At 36.1% G+C, this 20,772-nt stretch overlaps 1 protein-coding gene across 4 annotated transcripts in view; it reads right to left on the bottom strand.

Moving 5' to 3' along the window:
- CDK17 (cyclin dependent kinase 17) overlaps positions 1 to 20,772 on the bottom strand; it is a 96,736-nt gene that overhangs the window by 41,038 nt on the left and 34,926 nt on the right. For 2 of the 4 annotated variants that reach the window (XM_055809160.1, XM_013303445.3), the window contains exons 2-4: positions 17,272 to 17,420; positions 12,691 to 12,729; positions 2,887 to 3,051 (exon numbers count right to left, since the gene is read on the bottom strand). In XM_055809160.1, the coding sequence (XP_055665135.1) occupies positions 2,887 to 3,051; positions 12,691 to 12,729; positions 17,272 to 17,389 (322 nt within the window). In that variant the 5' untranslated portion in view covers positions 17,390 to 17,420. Of the gene's footprint in view, positions 1 to 2,886; positions 3,052 to 12,690; positions 12,730 to 17,271; positions 17,421 to 20,772 lie in introns of those variants that run through there. The other 2 variants (XM_055809161.1, XM_027794217.2) reach the window with 2 other exon arrangements.

The following is a 20,772-nucleotide window of genomic DNA, read 5'->3' as shown; positions in this document are numbered from 1 at the left end:
GACTGCACGATCTTTCCATCTTGTTTCAAATTATTACAAAAATAATCATGTGACTTGCATATTGGATTCTTTCCAAGGTGCACTTTTCCAAAGCTTACTTTTCTCTGAAGTGGCTACATTTTATGATTAGTTTCATAAATAACAATTCGAGCTGAGGAAGGCTATAGTGAGAAATAGCCTTTGCCGTCAACATTACCAAACTGCGAAAGGAATGATGCTTCCATACAGCTTTCAATATTCCAATATTTATGACAAAGAAACAAAACTTCTCCACAACTATACCAACACCACTGCCAGAAGCAGGGATGAATTCTGCCCTGGCTGCTACTGGGGTTCATCAGGTGGGCCAGCTTCAGTTGGCTTTTCACATTCCAAATGCTTCTCCAGTGTTTCCAGTAACACAAATCTGGAACAAGGACAACTAAGTTGGCCCTACATTCAGCCAGGTCAGGTCCAAAAAGGGTTTATTAGCTCTGGCTCCATCATGGACTGCAGCAGTTAAATGCTTCTGGCAAGACTTTAGAAGCTGTATAGATACACGTGAGCTAAAAAAAACTCAGCTTGACCTCTGTTTGCATCAGTGGCATGGCTGATTCACAATTTGGCATGAGAATCATCTATGTTATTTAAAATCATCACGATAACTGAATACTAAATTAAAAATTACTACAAAAAAGTAAACAAAGGCACACTTTTTAGAGATCAGTTCAGAATTTTTGTCTTTACAAAACATTTTTTAAAACCTAAAGCTAACAGAGATGTTTCCAAGTAGAAACTATTTTAGAAGTATTTGGGGATTTTACATGTTACCACAACAGTAGGAACTCATGTTCAGCATTCAGAAAGCAAACAAATCTCCAAAACCCTCCGAGGCTTCTCAACCAAATTTTATATTAGTAATCTCATTCAAAAGCAAAAGACCTTTAAGAGGTCTGATTTTAACCTGGTTTTTAACCACATAATCATCCTTTAACTGCCAGCATTTTGTGATATTACAAGGATATATCTCTGATAGCATTTTTCCACCACTAGAATACAGGAAAAAGTGGAAAGAAAGAGGATGAATGAAGAAAGCAGAGAAAATAAAAAGTCTCATGTAGTGTAGCTTATTTGAACATTTAATTTCTGATGTCATTACCCCAACAGAGAAGACCTCAGCATCCTGCTGAGTAACAACCATTCTCATATGGCAGGCACAAAAGGAGGGAAGATGTGAAGGGGCCTAAAGAACATTAGTAATTATGCTTGTACTTGTGTATTTTCTACCACTAGATAGTATGTACAAGTAGCTTAAATTTTTATCAAATGAGGAGTAAAAAACCCACCAGCATAATTAATAGCATCACTGCATCCAAAGCAAAAAGAGGTATTCAACATATTCACATGTACAGTCAGTAGGATCTATTCCATACGTCTTCAACAGAATTACAAATTCTACAAGAATCTGTTGCTATTTAAAACATGTTATTAAAACACTTCCTACAGACCACACATTAAAATTGTGAGTGCTATTTAAACACCTGACCACCCATAAACTTGATCACCTGCGAAAAATAAAACTAATGGCATTCTTCTGCAATACTTACCTGTTAGTATTTTTTTCAGGTGAAAAATAATGTTTTGGGAAAACTTGAAAATCACTAAAAGAAACCGAAAACTGTATACCAATTTTTGTTTTGCAAAGCTGATTTGAAGGTCAGTTAAATTTTGAAGAGAAGTTAGTTATTGGTAAATTTACATTTTTAAAGTGCTTTAGAATGTTTATACAAGAGTATACATCTCTGCTGCTCCTGTACAGTTTATATACATCTGATTTGTCAAATAATCCATAAAAGACTAAATATCCCTAAACTGAGATTCAAGTGCACAATTACTTTTGTCTTCCTGTTAGATTATTGGCAACTTAAGCAAAGCCTGGCTAGGTAAAAAAGAAAAAAAAAGTATATAGGACTTGAGGGAAATCAGAAATTGCTACCGTAGTCAAACTGTGCACACTAACCTGTCTTCTTCTGTGATAACAGCTGCTAAAGTCCATTCAAGAGGACAATTATTTTTTCAGTTTGAATGGTAGCAGAAACAATAAAAAGGCAAGGTTCTGAACATGACGAGTGATATTACAGCAGAGGAGGATTTAAGTGGTTTGACTACTATCTTGGAGACTTATAGCTTAATCTTGAAGGAAAGCAGTTTATCACACACTTGTAAAGGAGAGCAGCAGATCGAAAAATTCATAAAAATCTAATTAAACTGTGACTTTCATTTTCTACTATCAATTGATTAAGCATAATTTAAAATAACATAAAAGCAGGGTAAAACTTTAATGGTGACTGCAGGCAACAACATGACAGATTACTTGAAGGAAAAGAAAAAAAAATTGTAATTTTTTTTCCCCACAGAACCACAATAAAAAGCTAATTATAGTTAAGTTGCCTTAATTTATCACTGAAAAAAGGAGATTTTTTTCTCATGATAATCAGAAGTCTAAGTAATATAGCAGTTCTTTTTAATTTCCACAAACAGGACGATTATCCTCTGTTTTTATCATGTTCAATTTATGGTAGTTCTCACCAATGCTTAACTGAGATGGACATACAGGTTTCTTGCAAAGTATTAACAAAGAATATTTTGTAACTTTTGTAGCTTTGCAACTTGTCAGAAATTCACGGGTGACTTCTGTGTGTTCTTGTAATTGCATTCCTCCTGAAAACCTTTTTTCATTTAAGACATTCACTACCTTAAAAACAGGTTTCTCTAACAACAGCAGGAAAAGATTACTGCATTCCCAGAGATTTATTAAAGCATTAGAATAACCACATCTCTTGCTAAGAATCAATACAGACAATCTTCACATAAAAATGAACTTAAACAAACAATGTAGTAAATTACCTAATCTGCTCCCATTTCTGGGCATTGCCATGAAAGAGCCGAGGCTGCCCCCTATGACGCTATGGGGTCTCCGTAAAGGGGGCTTCTTGAAAGATCCTGTGTATTGGTGGAGAAATGAGTGCATGCTGTGAGACGTTGGAGGCCTGCCATTCTTCACAATAGGCTCTACAATTCACAGGGATCAAAATATTCATTCCCAAAAGCAAGTAGGAGCGTCAGGAACATGCCAGAAGGGGAAAAAAAAAAAAAAAAGAAAAAAAAAAAGGAAAAAAAGAAAAAAACACAGTTACTAGACAGGAAATCACCACTCTGGTAAGATTCTAACAGTAGACCATCATAATACTGCCACTTCTCTATTAACAGATTAATACAAAACATGGCATTAAGTAATATCCAAATTTAATTTTATTAAATTCTGTCACTCTGCTGCTAGATCAGAAAATACAGTCTAACAATGTGAATAAAACCAGAACATAACTTTCAATATCAGCATAATTCTCTTCTAATTAATGAACTGTCTATATCACACAATGTTTCATCTTTACTATAATTTAAACAGACCAGCTGTTAGATCAGCTCACATGATGAGCAAATACAACCACAAGCCTTTAGAAATACTCTCCCTCTCAAAATTCTTGTGGGTCACTAGTAGCAAGACCTCTCTACTGGAAGTCCTTACAGGAAACATACCTGTCTTTACCCACCAGAGCTGTCATGCCATAATTAGGGTTATTAAAGGATATCAGAATAATTAAGTATTCAATGAGTTATTTTGGTTTTTCATTGGATTGTGTTTAAAACAGTTCACTGTACTCAGACAATATTTTTTAAAAAATTACAGTCATGGTTTTATTATTGATAAACACTTCCTAAAAAGGATGTAACATTAGAAATTTTACAATCTTATATGCAAATTACAGAGAAATTGAGTGTTCGTGTCTCTTAGCAACTGGCTCTGCACACATGGACTAGCACTTGAGAATTGCCATGGTACTAGAAGCAGTTTAACTCAAAAAACACAGGATTTTTTACTCCAACAAGAAGCAGAATAAACGTCAGCTTATATTCACTGTCACAAAACCAGACATCAGAACCACTGATGAAGTCATTCATACAAGAAACTAAAGCAGTAATACTCTTACTACAGAAAAAAAACTCAGGGGTCAGAGTCACCCAGCAGCTACATGGAAGTACTGTCCCTGTACTAGGAAAACCACCAGAAGATATGCCCAAAGAACACATTAGATTAAAGTAATTTTATTATTCCATCATTTGATTCTTATCAACATTACAGATATGTATTGTTTGGTATTATTTGGAAGACAGAAAAGACAGCAGCCATGCACTGAACAACTGCCACACAAGTGCTACTGAACAGAGTAGCACCTCCTGAGGCATTTCTGGAGCCACTGCTCCCAGGGTGTAACACAGCCAGGATCTGCTTAGAACTTCACTCACACCGACTGGGACAGGGAGCAGTCTGGGATGCTATTTCACCAGCTCTACTTACTATTCGCAAATGCAGGGACCCCAAAAAGTTCACTTTCCCTTCCAAAATAAGATAAGAAGAATATATAGCTAGGGAGAATTTATTTTATGGAAAGCAGAATGTCAAGGGGTAAGGAAAAGAACAGCAACAAATACCTAATAACCTAAGGAAAACAAGATCCTAAAGGGAACACGCTCCCTCCCCACATGTACCAAAAACCCTTTTGGATATATTATGATGATTGGTCTGAAGCAAAGAGACAGAAATATACAGAGCGAGCTACCCAGGGACAGGCCAGCGATTTAAAAAAAAAATTATGCAAGGAATTTTTGCATATATAAACATGAAAAACACAGTAAGACAAAAACCCCCCACCACTAACTCAGATGCTGCAGGAAAAAAATAAAGGCAAAAAAATGCTTCAGGAAAAAAACAGAATGTGAAAGCACACATCAGCACCGTTAAGAACCTGCCTGCATCTTTCAATTAGCATCCTTCATAACCACAGCTTCAAAGTGGGTGAACACAAAGAAAAATACACCATACATCCATGTAAATGTTCATGAAGTATGATCAATGTCTTCACCTTCAAAAATCTGCACATTTCTGTCCCAAATACTTATCTCTGTTTCTAACAGATTGCATCATCCCGTTTGATTTAAGAATGGTATCAGCTTCCTTGTGTGTCTCCAACAGCAGATTTATACCCTAGGGCAGCAGGCAGAAAATTCCTCATCAATTTTTAAATGGGATCTATTGCTACTTCCACATGACAGGAAACAGGTTCACGTACAGCACAACTTACTGGTTTTGCTTTTTATATATTAAAATCTGCTTTCTGCTTTTCAACTTTCTTATTGATCTTTAATTTCAATTTGATCTATTTTCTAGACTAAAAACCTCACACTGAGTTTACACACAGCGCTGAACAAATGAATGTTAACACTGAAAATTGAAATATCCAATGAGTACATAATTTGTTCTTTTGAGAGTTACCAGTTATTACTATGATGCCTGGTAGGTGTTGGTGGCTAGTTTGCATAATTTTTAAATTATTACTTCATTTATATTCCTTATATAAGCACTAAATAATATATATTAAGCATGTAACTTTGCATAATTTTAACTGTTTCTAAAACTAATTTATTAAAAAGGAGAGCCAACTTGAAGAGATGCTTTTTTCTGGGAAACCCGGGGAAGTAAAAACTTGCTCCCTTTGACCGAGCCCTGCTACATCAAGCAAAGCCAAAGTCCCTCCGTTTTTCATTTTGTTTTGAAGCTCTAATAATGAATCTTGGAAGAAGTTGTCAGGGTTGGGGTTTTTTGTGAGTATGGAAACGTACTGCTAAAAATCACTCAAGTATTTTAACTCCACCACTAGTGTCAATAGCCTTACAACTCTGGAGGGTAACTTAAATCCTGAGCAAAGTGCTCGGACAGACTGACGCTTGGTAACTGAAAATGCATCTACCATGGCAAGATTATTGTCTCACACACTAAAAAGCAAATTCTACATCAAAGTAAACATTATTTTTCTCATCCTAATAAGAAAGTGAAGATGCCAGCATGCATCTCAACAGTGGTCAGAGAAGCACCAGAAGCAGCACAGGAAAGGGGCAGGGCCACAGAGCTGAAAGCAAAACTCTGTGAGTGTGACAGTACACGCCTCAGCCACCCCAGCCACCCACAACCGCCTCTTCACGTTCGCAGTCGCTGAGGACTCCAGTACCACTACCCACACTGAAGTGTATACACACATGTGGACTGTTGGTGCATTCACTGAGCACAGTTGACATATGTTATGGCTTTTGTCTACTCATGCTAAAATTAATCTCCATGAACTGTGTAGCATTTAAAAAAGGCGAACTTTTAGGAATACACTGCGTAACTAAATAAGAGATTAATTTTTATGTTAATCACTAACATGACGGTGTCATGAACAGAGATCATTGTTTAAAAGATTTGTTTTCCTTGTGGTACAGGTTGATTTGCACATATTTTACAGTTTAAAACAAAATTCCTAAAATATCCCAACACATGAAAAGTTCAGCTCAAATATAAGGATAATCACAGAGCACATTAATAAGTAAACAGCATATTTATATAAAAATGAAAGACAAATGGTTGACATAATACAATTCGATTTTACAGAAATAACTTTTGCTATCATAGGCACCTATTACCTTTCTGCACTGTCGTAAGTGCTGTTCTAAATTATGGAGCCCATTATAAAATTTAGCAACAATAATTTAGGTCGTGTAGTAGGACAGGCCTAACTACTGTCAGACAATGAAATGAAGGTTACAAAAACTCTCAGATTACGAGTATACTTCTGAGTAAGAGAAGTATTAATAGTACTTGCTTACAAATGTTTTTTAAAATCCTAGTACATGTTAATTTACAAAAAGGAGCAATCATATGGCATTTTATGATGGTATAACATATAGGCTTACAGTCTGGAAAAGTATTTTTGTTCTATACAGTTAAGTTTACATTGTCCTACACTAGAAACTTTTAAAGAAACATTCGCATGAATTTGCATTGTGTGCTGCCTCCTCCCTGCAATGTGACAATAACGGCTAAGAGCTGGAACAAATACTGAAAATGATCAAGCAAACTCTTGCTGCAAATGAATTTACAAGACTTTATTTTTGTGCATTTATGACACAAGATTTAAAGAAAGTGCTTTTGAAAAAAGTATTTAACTCTCTCTGTCTGAAGGTCCTTAAGTACTTCTTCCAAAGTTAGTTTCATTTAACTGACTTAAAGAATTAATTTTTTTTCAGGATTATTAATGCCCTGAATCACTAGATTTAAAGGATAACGCTGCAGTTTTTAAGGTGTGAATTTAGTGCAACTATTTGGTCTTGAGTAAGATGAGTCAGACTGTAAAAGTTAAATGCCTTTACTACATGTGTATATGAACTGCTTCTTGTAATTTTATTTCTGTGATTATAGGTTTGGTTTGTCTTTAAAAAAATGTTTCCCTATACAAAACTCACTAACACTTATGTTAGTGTCGCTGTACTTGGTAAATATAATTCAGTAACCACTCAAAGGCTTAGCTGACATGGAGACGATTCCAGTAGTACAGTAGGTATTTCATGGTGCTATTGGTTTAATATTCAGCCACAGACAAAATGAATTATAGAAATCAAGAGGGGAGTAGAAAACCACCAGAAAATCACTATGAAAGCATATGGATCTACTGCATTTTGAGTACCAGGCACAGTTCTGGTCATCTTCTCTTAAATAGATTAAAACTGCAGAAGTACGATACGACCCACAGACTTGTAGGAGGGACGAATAGGGCACCTAGGAGCAACTGCATGCATCACCTACCTCCTCCAGCACAAGAGTGAGGGTCACTGAAAAAGCCAGCCGTGGCAGGGTGCACATGGAAGTGGTTCTTCACACCATGCAGTCTATAGAAACTCCTCACCACAGGATGTTACAACTATCAGAAGCTTGCAAGACTCAAGGGGAGACTGAACGAGAAATCTGCTCAGCGTTGAGAACTGCACAGAGACTTGCCTCGTTCAGGAAGTCTCTGAACTAGAAACCGGTATAGTACTCTGGGGAAATGGTGTTATATTTTGGGCTCTAATCTGAGACTTGCCCTCAAATGTCATCCTGAGAGACTGGAGAACAGACAGGCAGAACTCCAGCCACCCTTATGGCACAAGACTTCTGCAGCATCTGGGAAGTTCTCTTGTGTTGGCTCATGCTGGCCCAACCGCTTCAGTAAGGGCCTTGTTAACTATTTATCTCTAGTTCTCTGTCCTCACCCTGCTCTACAATCTCTAATGTCAAACTGGTAAAACTTATAAATATGGAAAGCAAGCTGAAAAAGAGACTTCTCAGAGGTTCTTTTTTAATTGTATTTGGTCAGTTGTTACTATATTCTCTTTAATAGACTACAAAATCACTTCATTTTTGAGTCATCTCTCAAGCACTGCCATTTCAATTCTTACGGATCCTATGCAATCTACTAAACTATCACGCAAAGCTAGTCTTTAAATGTTAAAAAAAGTCAACTCAAACATTCTGAATGAGAATATTTATAAATACTCTACCAGTGTACAGGATGAACACTCCAGTTTTCTTTTCAATGCCCCTGAACACTTCTTAAATGTGTCCCACTATTTTTTATATCTATGTAACACATACACACAAACATACACTTTTTCTTTTAATGCCATGTTCATGTTCTCTTGCTTACGTATGCATCTTCAGTGAGATTTAAAATTGGGCAACGTATAGTGACTATGCACTGTTGTGTTACTTGATTTTCAAGTTTGGCAAATGCCGAGCTGCCAGTTTATTTCATGTAGATAATTTTCTTGTATTTCTCTCATCCTGTCATTCAAACGTCTGTTATTATTGGCATAATGCAAAATAAATACAACAGCATTATTCAAAGAAAATACTGTTTACAATACAACCAGCCTGGCTTACCAATGTTGTAAGAGTTGCTAGACCATGTTGCTGATCTGTTTTAGAACGCACACATATATTTTAAGAAAATACAGTACCCAGTAAGGTACCACTGCTTTGCTAAATTTGGAAATAATGCCAACACCAATGCTAACTAATATATAAGAACTGAAAGTAACTCAAATGAGGTGCTGAAATCTTTCAATTGTGAAGTGACAGAAATTTATGCTTGAACTTAAGTGGAACTGATTTTTTTATTTCCTAATTATGAGAACTGCCGAGTCAAGTGGAACAATAGCCTATATAACCAAGAAGTCTGTCTGATGAATTAGTTAAAACCAACTATTTTATGATGTTATAAAGATGTCTCCTCTAAGTGCCATTTAAATTAACCACAAACCCTGACCTGAAATTATTCCCAAGGTAAGCAATTTTTCAATAAATCCCCAATATTCCTTTTCTTTGTCCATCTATCTTAACAAAGAGCCATAATACCACCTTCTCTCCTGTGCTAGATTTACTTAATCTGAGCTCCAGAGAGCCTGCAGAATTGCCTGGCATTTCTACGCAAGGCCTCAGCAACTGACATACTGTCACACATCAGTCAGCTGGTGGATTAAAGAAATAAAGTGTTTTCATTAGGAATGTAAATGCATTTTAAAACACATTTCATGAATACATAATATCACACATTCAACTACCTCTTTTCCTTATGTCCCGTGAGTATCCCTATAATGTGACAAAAAGACCAAGCTGGCTTTCATATTTCACTGCCTAAATTTTGGAATGGTATTTGCTTCAGCTAGCTTTAATAAAGAATCAAAATCACCTGTCATACATGGTGACATTTTCTCTTAAATCAAGCATCTCTGATAGAGCTGAATAACTCTGAACAATACATTTTCTTGCAGTAACTACTATCCATTCTGGACATGGAAACCATACAAATACATAAATACATGTTTTAATTTTATATAAAGTACACAAGAGGAGTTTTTTCTAATCAAAATAAGACAGATATCAGAGACAACATTTATGATCTCTGATTTGGGTATATAATGGAGACTGAACCCAGGCATGCTCCATACTCTAAGTAAGGATGAACTTTTCGTGCAACAGCAAGCCTGACACAATTCACTGCTGCTACCAAAAAAGTGGTTTAGGTCCTTCCCCTGCAAAAGAGAAATGTAATTTTGATTTAGGTATTTGAACTAGATCATCACAGGGCATGCAGAGCATATGGATGCTGACATAAGGGTGGAGGCAGAACCTCATTCACCACTTTTAACTGCAGCTCGACACTGGACCAGCTCAACTATAACAAAATCTCACTAAACGCCCTCAGAATCAGCTACTGTTTTTTACAGGGCAGAACTCTACGCAGTTTTTTCTTTTCCACCCACTTTGACCTCATCCTTGCTCCAGACACCTTCCAAGGTTGCTTGGGCTTTTTGTTTCAAATTTTTTTTCTTTTCCATTTTGATAGAGAATGGGGAAGTGTCAGAACTCTACACACATGAAACTAAATATTCATTCTCTAAACAGCCTTGCATTCATGAAGCTTGTGATTCATCACAATAACCTTTTAAAATTATTTACATTGACTGTCTCAAATGCTACTGTTGTATAGCTTAATCATATTTTGGCATCATCTACCACACATTCATTTAACTAATCTGAATGTATGCTCTATTAACGATTACTCAATTTTTACATGTCTGTTGGCAATAAAGACCGATTTTTTTTGGACTTGCAATACAAAATATTTTGAACAAACTTCTTTCCTGAGGAAGCTGTTGTCAAGAAGCCCTTTATTTCTTTAGAAATTTTAGAATGTAAGCAGGTGAATTTTTGAAATGTTAGAGCTGGTATGCTGCACTGTACAGTATTTAATTACACCGCTGTAAGGCTGTCAGACCCACTCAGTAAAATCACAGGTGATGGCTCCCATAGAAGAAATATTTAAACAACCCAAAGCAGCTATACTTTTGCTGTATCTGTACTCAGGGAGCTTCATGAGGAGCACTGTATACAATACTGTATATTTATACATTATTTTATGGGGTTGTTCCCTTGGACTCCAGGAAAACACTGTCACTCTAAAAATACAGCAACGACTCAATACCACTTAAAACTGTATTTATTCATTAAGTAATAAGATTAAACCTTCAAATTCTTAAGTATTACAATATTAAAAACTTGCAGAACCTCAAGGGATTCCTCCCATTGCTCAGCATTAATCCATTTGAATATAGGAGTCATGTCCAGAGCAAACCTTCTTCATCTTGGAAAACAAAGGACAAAAATATTGGTAGCATGTTTAAAGAAATAAGCCAACAGAAACCTAAAGAAACACCATCTTCAAGTTTCTCCCAGAAATGAAGTAATACCTCAATAATTAAAATGGCCCTGTAATAATTAAAAAAAAATTACAGGACATTATTATTATTTGGAACAAAAAGGACAAATTTTTCCAAGGAGTCTGTTTAAACTACAAAACCCAGAGATAATACACATGGCAAAAAATGAGATCAAGGCATCTAAAAAACACTACAAAAAGCCTTTCAGAGTTGAGTTCACAGACAATGAGGTTTTACCTTCAGTCTAGGTACCAAGGCAAAGATCACAATCAAATGAAATATACTCAAAGTCAAAAACCTGCCTTTTAGATTTATGTATTTCATACTGTTTAAAAGCTAATTCTCAAGATAGTACTTTTGGTCATCAGAACACATATTGGAACATAAGCCTGGTAGTCCCATACCTCCAATCATACATGCATGACACACCATCAATTACTAATCTTCCCTTTAAAAAGCGTTAACTCCAGAAGGCATCACACTACACCAAATCCTTCAGAACACTGTTTCAGGTATATTTTAAATCAATGTGAGTCAGCACTGTAGCCAATCCACAAGGATCTGTAGCCTCCATCCTTGCATCCCCATACACAACTACCCTGTAGGTCCCAACACAAGCATCTGCAAGGCCACACTGCCAACCAAACATAGTTACATGTATTTTACTTTTATGCACTTAACAAGACCATCTGAATTCCAGTGAGAACAAATCTCTATGTATCCATCAGTGAGTCTACACTAGCAGAAATCTGGTGTATTCACAGTCCACTTCTGCATCTAGACATCATGTTCTCCTGCCAAACCTGTGTTCAGCCTGTGAAGGAAAACACTTACGAGTGGACACCCCTGCCCAAGACTATGGGCCTCTGCGGCATGCTTTCAGGCACTGAATTTTAAATTTATAAGCACTTCTATACATGAATAGAACCTCCAGGTTTTGTGGGAAGAACAAATTAAATCAGAAGGGAAGAAAGAACACTATGCTGTGCAGTTTACATGGGATGGAGAAACCACATCAAAAAATAATAAAAATTTATGTATGCCACAGCACAAAAGGGTACATCAGTACTGTATAAGGGACAGTACAAGGTTCAATATTTAGCTGTGACAGCTGCCAGTTATTTGCAGTAATCTGTAGCACTAGAATGAACACTAGCACATCTGGGGATTCTTCCCCCCCCCCCCCCCCCCTTGTTTTATATTGATACTTTCTTCCAGTATCAACAAAGAAATTATATTTATTTATTACCAGTAAGTATTTCTGTGTTCATATTTCCAGTTCAAGAACACTGTCTTAAAAATATATTGTAACACAGTTTTCCTTCCATACTCAAGGAATCACACATAGCAGATGGAATGGGAGTTTCTTAGTTGTACTGAAAGTGATATGAAATGACAACTAGAAAGACACGTGGATGTTCTGAGACAGTATTGCAATTTGTCAATTTTTATAAACATTCATTCCTCTTATCAGAGTATTAGCTAGTCATTAAGGCCTTAAACCTAAAAAACACTTACGCACTTTACTGTAGCTGATTCTTCCATTATTACTCACACCTGTAAAATTACAAAAAAATTATGCAAGTGTTTGTGAGACGGGATCCTATGATCACATCACTGAGCTAAAAAAGACCAAATGGACATCAGTATTATTCTAGAAATTAATGAAGCCATTTCTATAAGAATCTCACTTGCTTTAATTTAGTATGTATGTGCATATATATCTATATGTAAAAACAGAAACTGACAATACAGAATGGCTTTCCAAGTTACTTATATATTAATGCAAGAGAGATGGATGTATTTTTGAACATAACTTGTAATTATTCTTAAAAGCATGCTTGCTGTTTGCAATAATGTATTTTATAATATTACACAATACAGCCACATTTTTTGCTTTCATTAGAGAGCATACTCATATGTAGTTAAAGTATTTGCATAAATTTTACAGTTAATCGGGCTTTAAATATGCATGATTTGGATTTTACTTCTAGCCAAATTTCATTAGTATGTCACTGGCAAGGAAAAAATTTCAGGAGCAAATTTAGTGGTCAACTGCTACAAATTACCATTTAGTATTTTTAGTATTAGTCTGAATACATGTATTAAGGTAGAACCTAGAATTAAAACAGCAAGACAGCACATTGTTAGTGTGCTTCAATCAAGATAGAATGATAAATAAACAAAAAATCCAATTAATTAGTTTTGCATGTCAAAACATTAGAGACCATGAAAAGGTTCTGTACTTAGATAAAAGACTAGCCCAAAGTATACTTCATACAGTCCCCATTTCATAAGGCTTCAGCTGTATACCAGGCATTTCACTGGTCCCTCTATTTATGGTTTATGCATCTGCTTTGGCGATGCTGCCTCACCCAGAAGCCAATTACGATGAACATAATTTGTAAAGCTGATTTAATTACATATAGGTTTCTGGTCACTAAATAATTTGATGGTGTTCCAAAGAAAACCCAAACCAAAACTGTTGGTTATTCTACATTCAGTGCAATAGCTCTCTCTGCTACTACACTGAACAATATGGGTTGATCCTTGCTAATCCCATTTTTTTGCTGCTGGATGAGTGTTGCACACTGAGATTGTACTGACATCACACAATGAAGGAGGCTGCGTATGAAATGAGATAGCACACAAAAAGGTTAGCCGATTCAGTGGTATCAATGCACTCTGAAGAAATCAAAAGTTACGTATGTATTTTTATGCCTGTGAACTACAAATAGGACAGCTTTTTCCACATTAGGAGTACTGTTCTTTAAAAGTCTTCAAACAACCCATCGAAGCTGGACCTTATGACAAAGCGGGCCTCTGGATTGGAGCAGTAGTTATTTGAAATCAGAGGCAGTTGTTCTGGGAGAGTAAACATTTGGCAGGGGGTTGAACAAGACAGGTTATTGCAAAAGGGTGACCATGAGGAAAAGTCCCTGGTACTATGTGCATGTTGGAATCTGGAATCACAGTGCTGGACTGGAACTTCATAATAAAAGATTTTGCAGGATATTATGTAAAAAATCAGGTAGAGATGCGCATGGATCCCAGATCAGCATAGATGTGGTCTTCTATGGATGCAGCCTCTACAACCTCTATGGTCCAGTAACACAGCCATTTTTCCAGGAAGGAAAAAAGCTAGTGAGTATAAAATTATACCCTTCAATGAACACAGCCATCAGAATGGAATGACGGGAGACAAGATGGGTGATTTGCTAGGAAGAGAAAAATAATAAAGAACAAAATGGGACAACAACAATGGAAGCAAATTCTGCTGTGAAGGCCTTCAGTGTTCAGGGTCTATCATTGCCTTGTGGCGTGAGAAGAACAGCTGCAATGTCCTTCAACCCTCATTTCTCAAGTTCATGAAGCAATAATGCTTGAAAATAAACCACACATGAAGAACCAGTTTCTGAAGACTTTGTATCCCTGACTTTGATTCTCTGTAGATCAAGATACTGGCTTGCCTTTGATTTACTAGACTGCTTTTTAAGTTCCTTTAAGAACAGATCCAAAGCCTGCAAACTGGGCACATTTGTTTTTCTTTGTTCCACAGGGTAAAGGAGCTATTTATTCTTCTTAAAAGCAAAACTACAGAGATGGTTACTCCTGCCTTCTGAGATCACACCATCGCAGTACAAGATGCACTCTCAAGGTCTTAACGCAGCTATCACTTCATAGAAACTACATCCTCTCATGTGTCTCAGCTGGATATTGACAGTTAGTACAGGCTTCTTAGCACTCTGGTTTTGTAAGGTGCAAAAGCAAACTTTTCTCATTTTAGCACTCCTTTGTGAGCAACTTTTCAAAATAACATCCACTGAAGGATTTTTTTCCAAGCTATGTTCTCTACCAAACTTGTATTTCATCAAAAGGGAGAACTCATTTCCTGACTGTTTTTTCCAGCAATTGTTGTTGCCCAAACCCCAATTCCTACAGTCTCTCTGAAAACTATTCCTTCCAAAGTATCTTGATCTATGAGAAAGTTAGAGCTTCCTTTAGAAAAGCAGGACTAGCTAGTGTAAGAAGCATTTTCCAACCCTACTTTCTAAGAAAAGTAGGGTTGGAAAGGAAAAGAAAAGAAAAATAAAGGAAAACAAAACCCCACATAGTAGTATCCTGTTCATCTCTGCAAGATCAAAGATAGGACAGATACTAGTACCAGCATTCTAGAAGTATCAGAAAAAGGAAGCAAATGTCAATAAAACTCTTAAATGACATAAAATTGTGAGTTAAAGATCACGCATACCAAAAGTACAGTTTACTATTCTTCTTCTTTCAAGAGGATCAACAATGCCTCTATGTATCCAAAGATTTTACTCAGGAATCAACTGAATTTTGCAGCTGCAAACATAGCAAGTATTGTATCACACAGTGTTAGCATATAAGCTTCCTTTTGGCCAACGAAATAACGTGAAAAACAAAATAAAAGGAGCATTAAAAGCTTAATAATGAATTTTTAATTAAAAACATTTTCTTGACTTGTATCTTTATCACTTTAAGTATCTACTGAGAAGTTTGACAAAGTTTGGCAACAAGCATGCAGAAGACATGTAAGTATTGCTATTTGCGATAATTCTCAGATAAATATTACAAACTGCAAATAGATTCATACATGGTTTAAGATAGCATAAGCTTATGCTTCTGTAAACAAGCTATTGTGTCCTCTGTCCCTTGAGCTGGCACCCAGAACATGGTCCAATTTAAAGTAAAATTTTTTTATTCTTCCAGGATCCAATTTTCAACTGAATCTATTCAGCAACCTAGTTCACTACATTCACTGATGCTGGTGATGATTTTTCATGCTCATTTCCCAGTGTGAAAGTAATATTCTTAGCATTTTTTTGCATAATGAAATCAATTTGTCAGAAGTATATACAGGTCCAAACACAATATGCATCATTAACAAAGGCTAATACAAGTGAAACCACGTGTGACAACTGCTCAGTGTCTCCAAGTATCAGTGCAAAAATACTGCAATTACTGTTTCAGGGTAGACCTGTTGTATCAACACATAAAAAGTTGTAATAAACATTGTTTTCTAAACTACTGGGTAAAGCCCATGATGAAGACAGGACAATAGCAATGAATATACCAGAAATTAAGGGTAAAAAAGAAAAATATTAATAGCTTTGTTTTGCCAAAGGTGAATTCAGCTTTCAAAAGCTTGGTATGCAATAAATCTTGGATAGGGTTTTTGAAGTCTGTAGGGCAAATTCCAATTCCTCTACTTCTGCTCAAACTTCCCAGCCCTGTCAGTTTCCAGTGGGAAAATTCAGGATCATTTATTGGTCTGAAGTGGGGGGAAGAAAAAAAATATTCAGATCCCTTGATACTTGACAAAACCTTAGATATCAGCAGAGCAAGAAGTAACACTAATCAGCACTGAAGATGAAATAAGACTTAAATGCCACAGCCCAGGAAACAGAACAAAGCAACAAAATCTCTTCCAGTCATTATTACCGCAGATTGCATTCAAAAGCAGTATCTATCATTAATGTGGACTTTACAGCAGCCAATGTATTTATGGGATCAGCCAAAGACTTGCATAAGAATATACAGGCAAGCTGGTTATCCTGAATGTTTCCAGTCACCTTCATACTGCTGAAGTACTATTCAAAGACATGAAGAGGTGACAGAATTCTCAGACTAGTGCACTACATCACTAAGGATAAAGTAAACAGTTTTATTTCTAATAAGTAATTATTGTCAATTATATTACCAAATAATGATTTTTGAGAAAAAAGCTGAATTTGAAGCCATATGAAGTTGATGTGAGACCCACTAAATTAATAAACTAATGGGTTGGTTTACTGAACGAGCATCTACCATCCTTGCAGCACACCACATTTAAATATTGATTTAGGTAACTTTTGACAAATAGCTTCATAACAGTTCCATATCAAAGCAAACCAATTTTTATCAACATATGAACCTGTTGAAAGAACTAGGGTAGCCAAATGTAAAATAAATCAAAACAAAAGGTTAGCGAGGAAGTCCATGCAATTGTGAACGGTGGAATAAAACCCAACAGTGCTCACTGGACTGGGAGCCGACAAAATACTTAAATTTTCTGAAAGTGAAAGATATGCTTACCGTTATCTTTGCTGCTGTTTTCTTCAATTGTCATTTGTTCTGCTAGCTCAGACAGTGATTCATCAATGGTCTGGCTTCCACGCAAGGTTAAGGAAAGTCTCCTTTTAAACTTTTTCATTCTATCGATATTAAGTCTGGCTTAAGGAAGCCTAAAAAAAAAAAAAAGATTAAAGAGCAAAAAGTGGGACAAAAATCAGTTAATCAGAAAATGAAATTTAATTACCTCACATAAAAATGCAGGAAGGCTTACAGCAAATTTAGTCAATATGCAAGCTGTCCTTAAAACAAGATTACTGGACTGAAGAAGAATGTCTGGAGAGGTAGGTGCTCATACATTTTTGCAATTTTTATTTCTGCTAGGGAAAAAGAAAATCTTTGTTTTCCAAAAAAACCCCAAACCCAAAACAGCTAATTTGATCACTAATTTTACAATCCAATAATAAAACAGTCATCTGATAACGTGATGAGTGTACATTCTGTTGCCTCCTCTGCAGCCTCTTTCACCAAACCCACTGGTTTGGTGGTGTGGCGGCTGGGACCCCTCTTTCACTGTTTGTTTACGGATGAGAAATTACTGAACTTCTCTCCGTATTTTGCCCTTTTCACAAAAGGAGGAAGGGGACAACACCAAAAGCCTTAAACACAAAAGCAATTCTCAAACCCGATCCCACCTAGGGAAACAGGGGCTGATAACAGCAGCTAAAAAAGGATGTTTCTCTACAGTCAGGCAGTAAGACTAAAAACTGGGAACAAAGCAGGAGGCACTTTCTCCATGGAAAGCGGTAAGCAAACAAGCATTAACAACAAAGGTCCACGCCAATAAACATGCTGCCACAAGTCTAAGCTGGTAAGTGAACTTTGCAGTGCGCCATATGTTTGCCCTTACACAACAAGAAGCACAATTCTGTCCTTCGTTACTCCATATGGACAATTCACCGTAGATGTTACTTCACAATGACTTATTCATCTGCTCATAGCCTCCAAGAATCATATAGGCAGTGTCAAACACAAGCACAGCATACTTTTAAATCTGAGCTGCTCATATATTTTTCCTGCATCATCCTCTTTGCACTCAAGAATGCATAATTCACACACACACACAAAATCACATTTTCCTCAATGTCCTCCTTTAAGCAAAGAAAAGCAAGAAGTAGTATGTTAAAGATCTACATTTAATATCAAATTGTGAATATGATTTTTTTTTACATTGTCCCTTTGAGTATATATGTTTCAACTGTACAGCTTACTCTTTGTTTAGATGCTACGTAATAAAAAGGAGAACAAGTTGGTGCAACAAGTTGGAAGTGGTTGTTTGTGGCAGAGGAATGCATACATAGACTATAAACCATCACAAGACCAGTTTGCACAGGACAGTAAGTAAGACATAAGGATAGATAAAAGAACACCTCTGGGATCTGACCCCAAACTTTGAGGTGAATAGTACAATCACTGCAAAGCAGCAGCTGCATCCAAGGGGAAAGGGGTGGGTTACAAAACAGGGTAACACCTTAGACAACCCCAGCTACTATAAGCAGAACTAGTCAGACACCAGGTACAAGTATGTAGGAAATAAAAATATAACTGCTAGAGATACAGTTAAGCCAGCAGTTTCTAATCTGCCCTCTTAATGTGTTACTGTATATGCAATAGAGCCACGCCTTAGCATGAATAATTTTGCGCACTCTCTCAAAAGCAGGATATTCTTATTGTTAAGAAACTGTGTTCAGAGAACATTCTCCAATGGGAACATTTACTTTTCCTGTTCAGGACCTGCTTTAAAGATCTTACTTGAAACTGCTTTATTTCTACCTTTATTTTAACTTTTCCAAAACAATGGCCTATGTTAAAAATTTAGGGTTTTTTAAAAAATTGGAAGGACACATCCTTTATATGTGGTTTAACCCAATTCTCCTACAGTGTGCTCCAAAACCTGCATCTTCCTACATACATTATTTTCAAAAAGGACATATGCAATTTTTAGCTATGCAATGCCCTAAAGCTACCTGAGAGCACAACAATTTCTTTCCAATTTTCCACTTGGGCAGCAACTGAAAAAACAGATGCCTTCATATAGAAACAGGCTGTTCCTGGGTTTTGATCTTGCAAATACTTAAGCCTACACAATTTTTTAATCAAAAAGAAGGTCTAATGCTGCAGAATATTACACAGAAATTAACAGACATATAGGTTAGAAAATCCAAGAGACTTTCTAAATCTGAAGCTGTGAGCGAATGCTTCTTTCTATTGAAATGTAATGCAGTTTTTTTTAAAGGAAAAGTTGCTCACTGATACAAACCCAAATTTTCCTCTCTTAAAGCATCAGTATTCTTGCTAATTCAGATGCGTGAAGAATGCATATATTTAAAAAAAAAAAAGAAAAGAAAAAGAAAAGAAGGAGTGACCACTACCTAGCACTTGGAAACATCCTACCTTTTCTACTTCTTTATCATCACTTCTGGCCAAAGTTGAAGAACCTGCTAACTCTTGGTACTTTGAGAAGATCTCAGTGAACAGAGCTTTGAAAATATGATATATACTATGCAAAACTAGAACTGGTTCTCTGAAATTACAGCAATTTCACAGAAAAGTAAATTTTAGTTCAGTTTAACAAAATTGAAGGGAAATCGTCTGATATTCATTTTCACCAGTCCTCAAACATACATACCTCTTTTTGTATTTAACAGTAAATCTAATTTAAAAGCAAAATGGAATTACTTTGTTGGTAATACACATCTAGTGACTATGATTAGATGCAGTAAGACTCCTGATGTTCCCCCAAGTTCGTAATAATTGTGAGAAGAATACACTGTTGTTTTTATTTTTGAGTTTTAGAAAAAAGCCCAGGGCCTGAATATTTTATTCTATAAATTTATCTACTCTGAATAAGTCATACCCAAATCAAGTATGTTAGATGTCATGGAAGATAGATGCATACATTTGAACACAACTAATGGAAATTCTAGTCTTCTGCAGACAGAATGAGGACAAGCAATCTGATAAACTCAGAAAAGCTGGCAGAGAAATACTTGTTCAATCCTTATACTGATACAAAATGAAGGAAACGACAATGTATTAAAGGAACTGCTACTTCTTACAATCAATCTCCAGTCTAACTGAAAAGTTGGTACTTTCGTCTTTAAAAGCAACACAAGTTAATCTTTGAAAACAAAGCTGAAATTTACCTTGCGTATATGCTTTTCTCTTTAAAACCTGCAGGAGATTATTTTCCAACATGCATTGTCATTAGCTTAAGTTTGCTTCAATAGTCTTAAACTCCCACTTCACTCATAATGTCCTTTAAAAGTGATCTCTATAATACAGTTCTGAAAACAAACTCCACAGTTTTCAAATCATCCAGGTAAGATGAGATTCAAACAAGTGGGTTCTGGCTCCCTTTATCTCAGACCAATCCTTTCCACAACACTTGTACTACAGCAATTCTCATTTAGCAAACACAGATGTTCACAACACCCTGGATATATAAACAAGTAGACATTGAAG

This window comes from Falco peregrinus, chromosome 6 (assembly GCF_023634155.1).
Source record: "Falco peregrinus isolate bFalPer1 chromosome 6, bFalPer1.pri, whole genome shotgun sequence".
Classification (NCBI taxonomy): domain Eukaryota; kingdom Metazoa; phylum Chordata; class Aves; order Falconiformes; family Falconidae; genus Falco; species Falco peregrinus.
The sequence above is the reverse complement of the archived record's forward strand: the minus strand, read 5'-3'. Positions and strand labels throughout refer to the sequence as shown.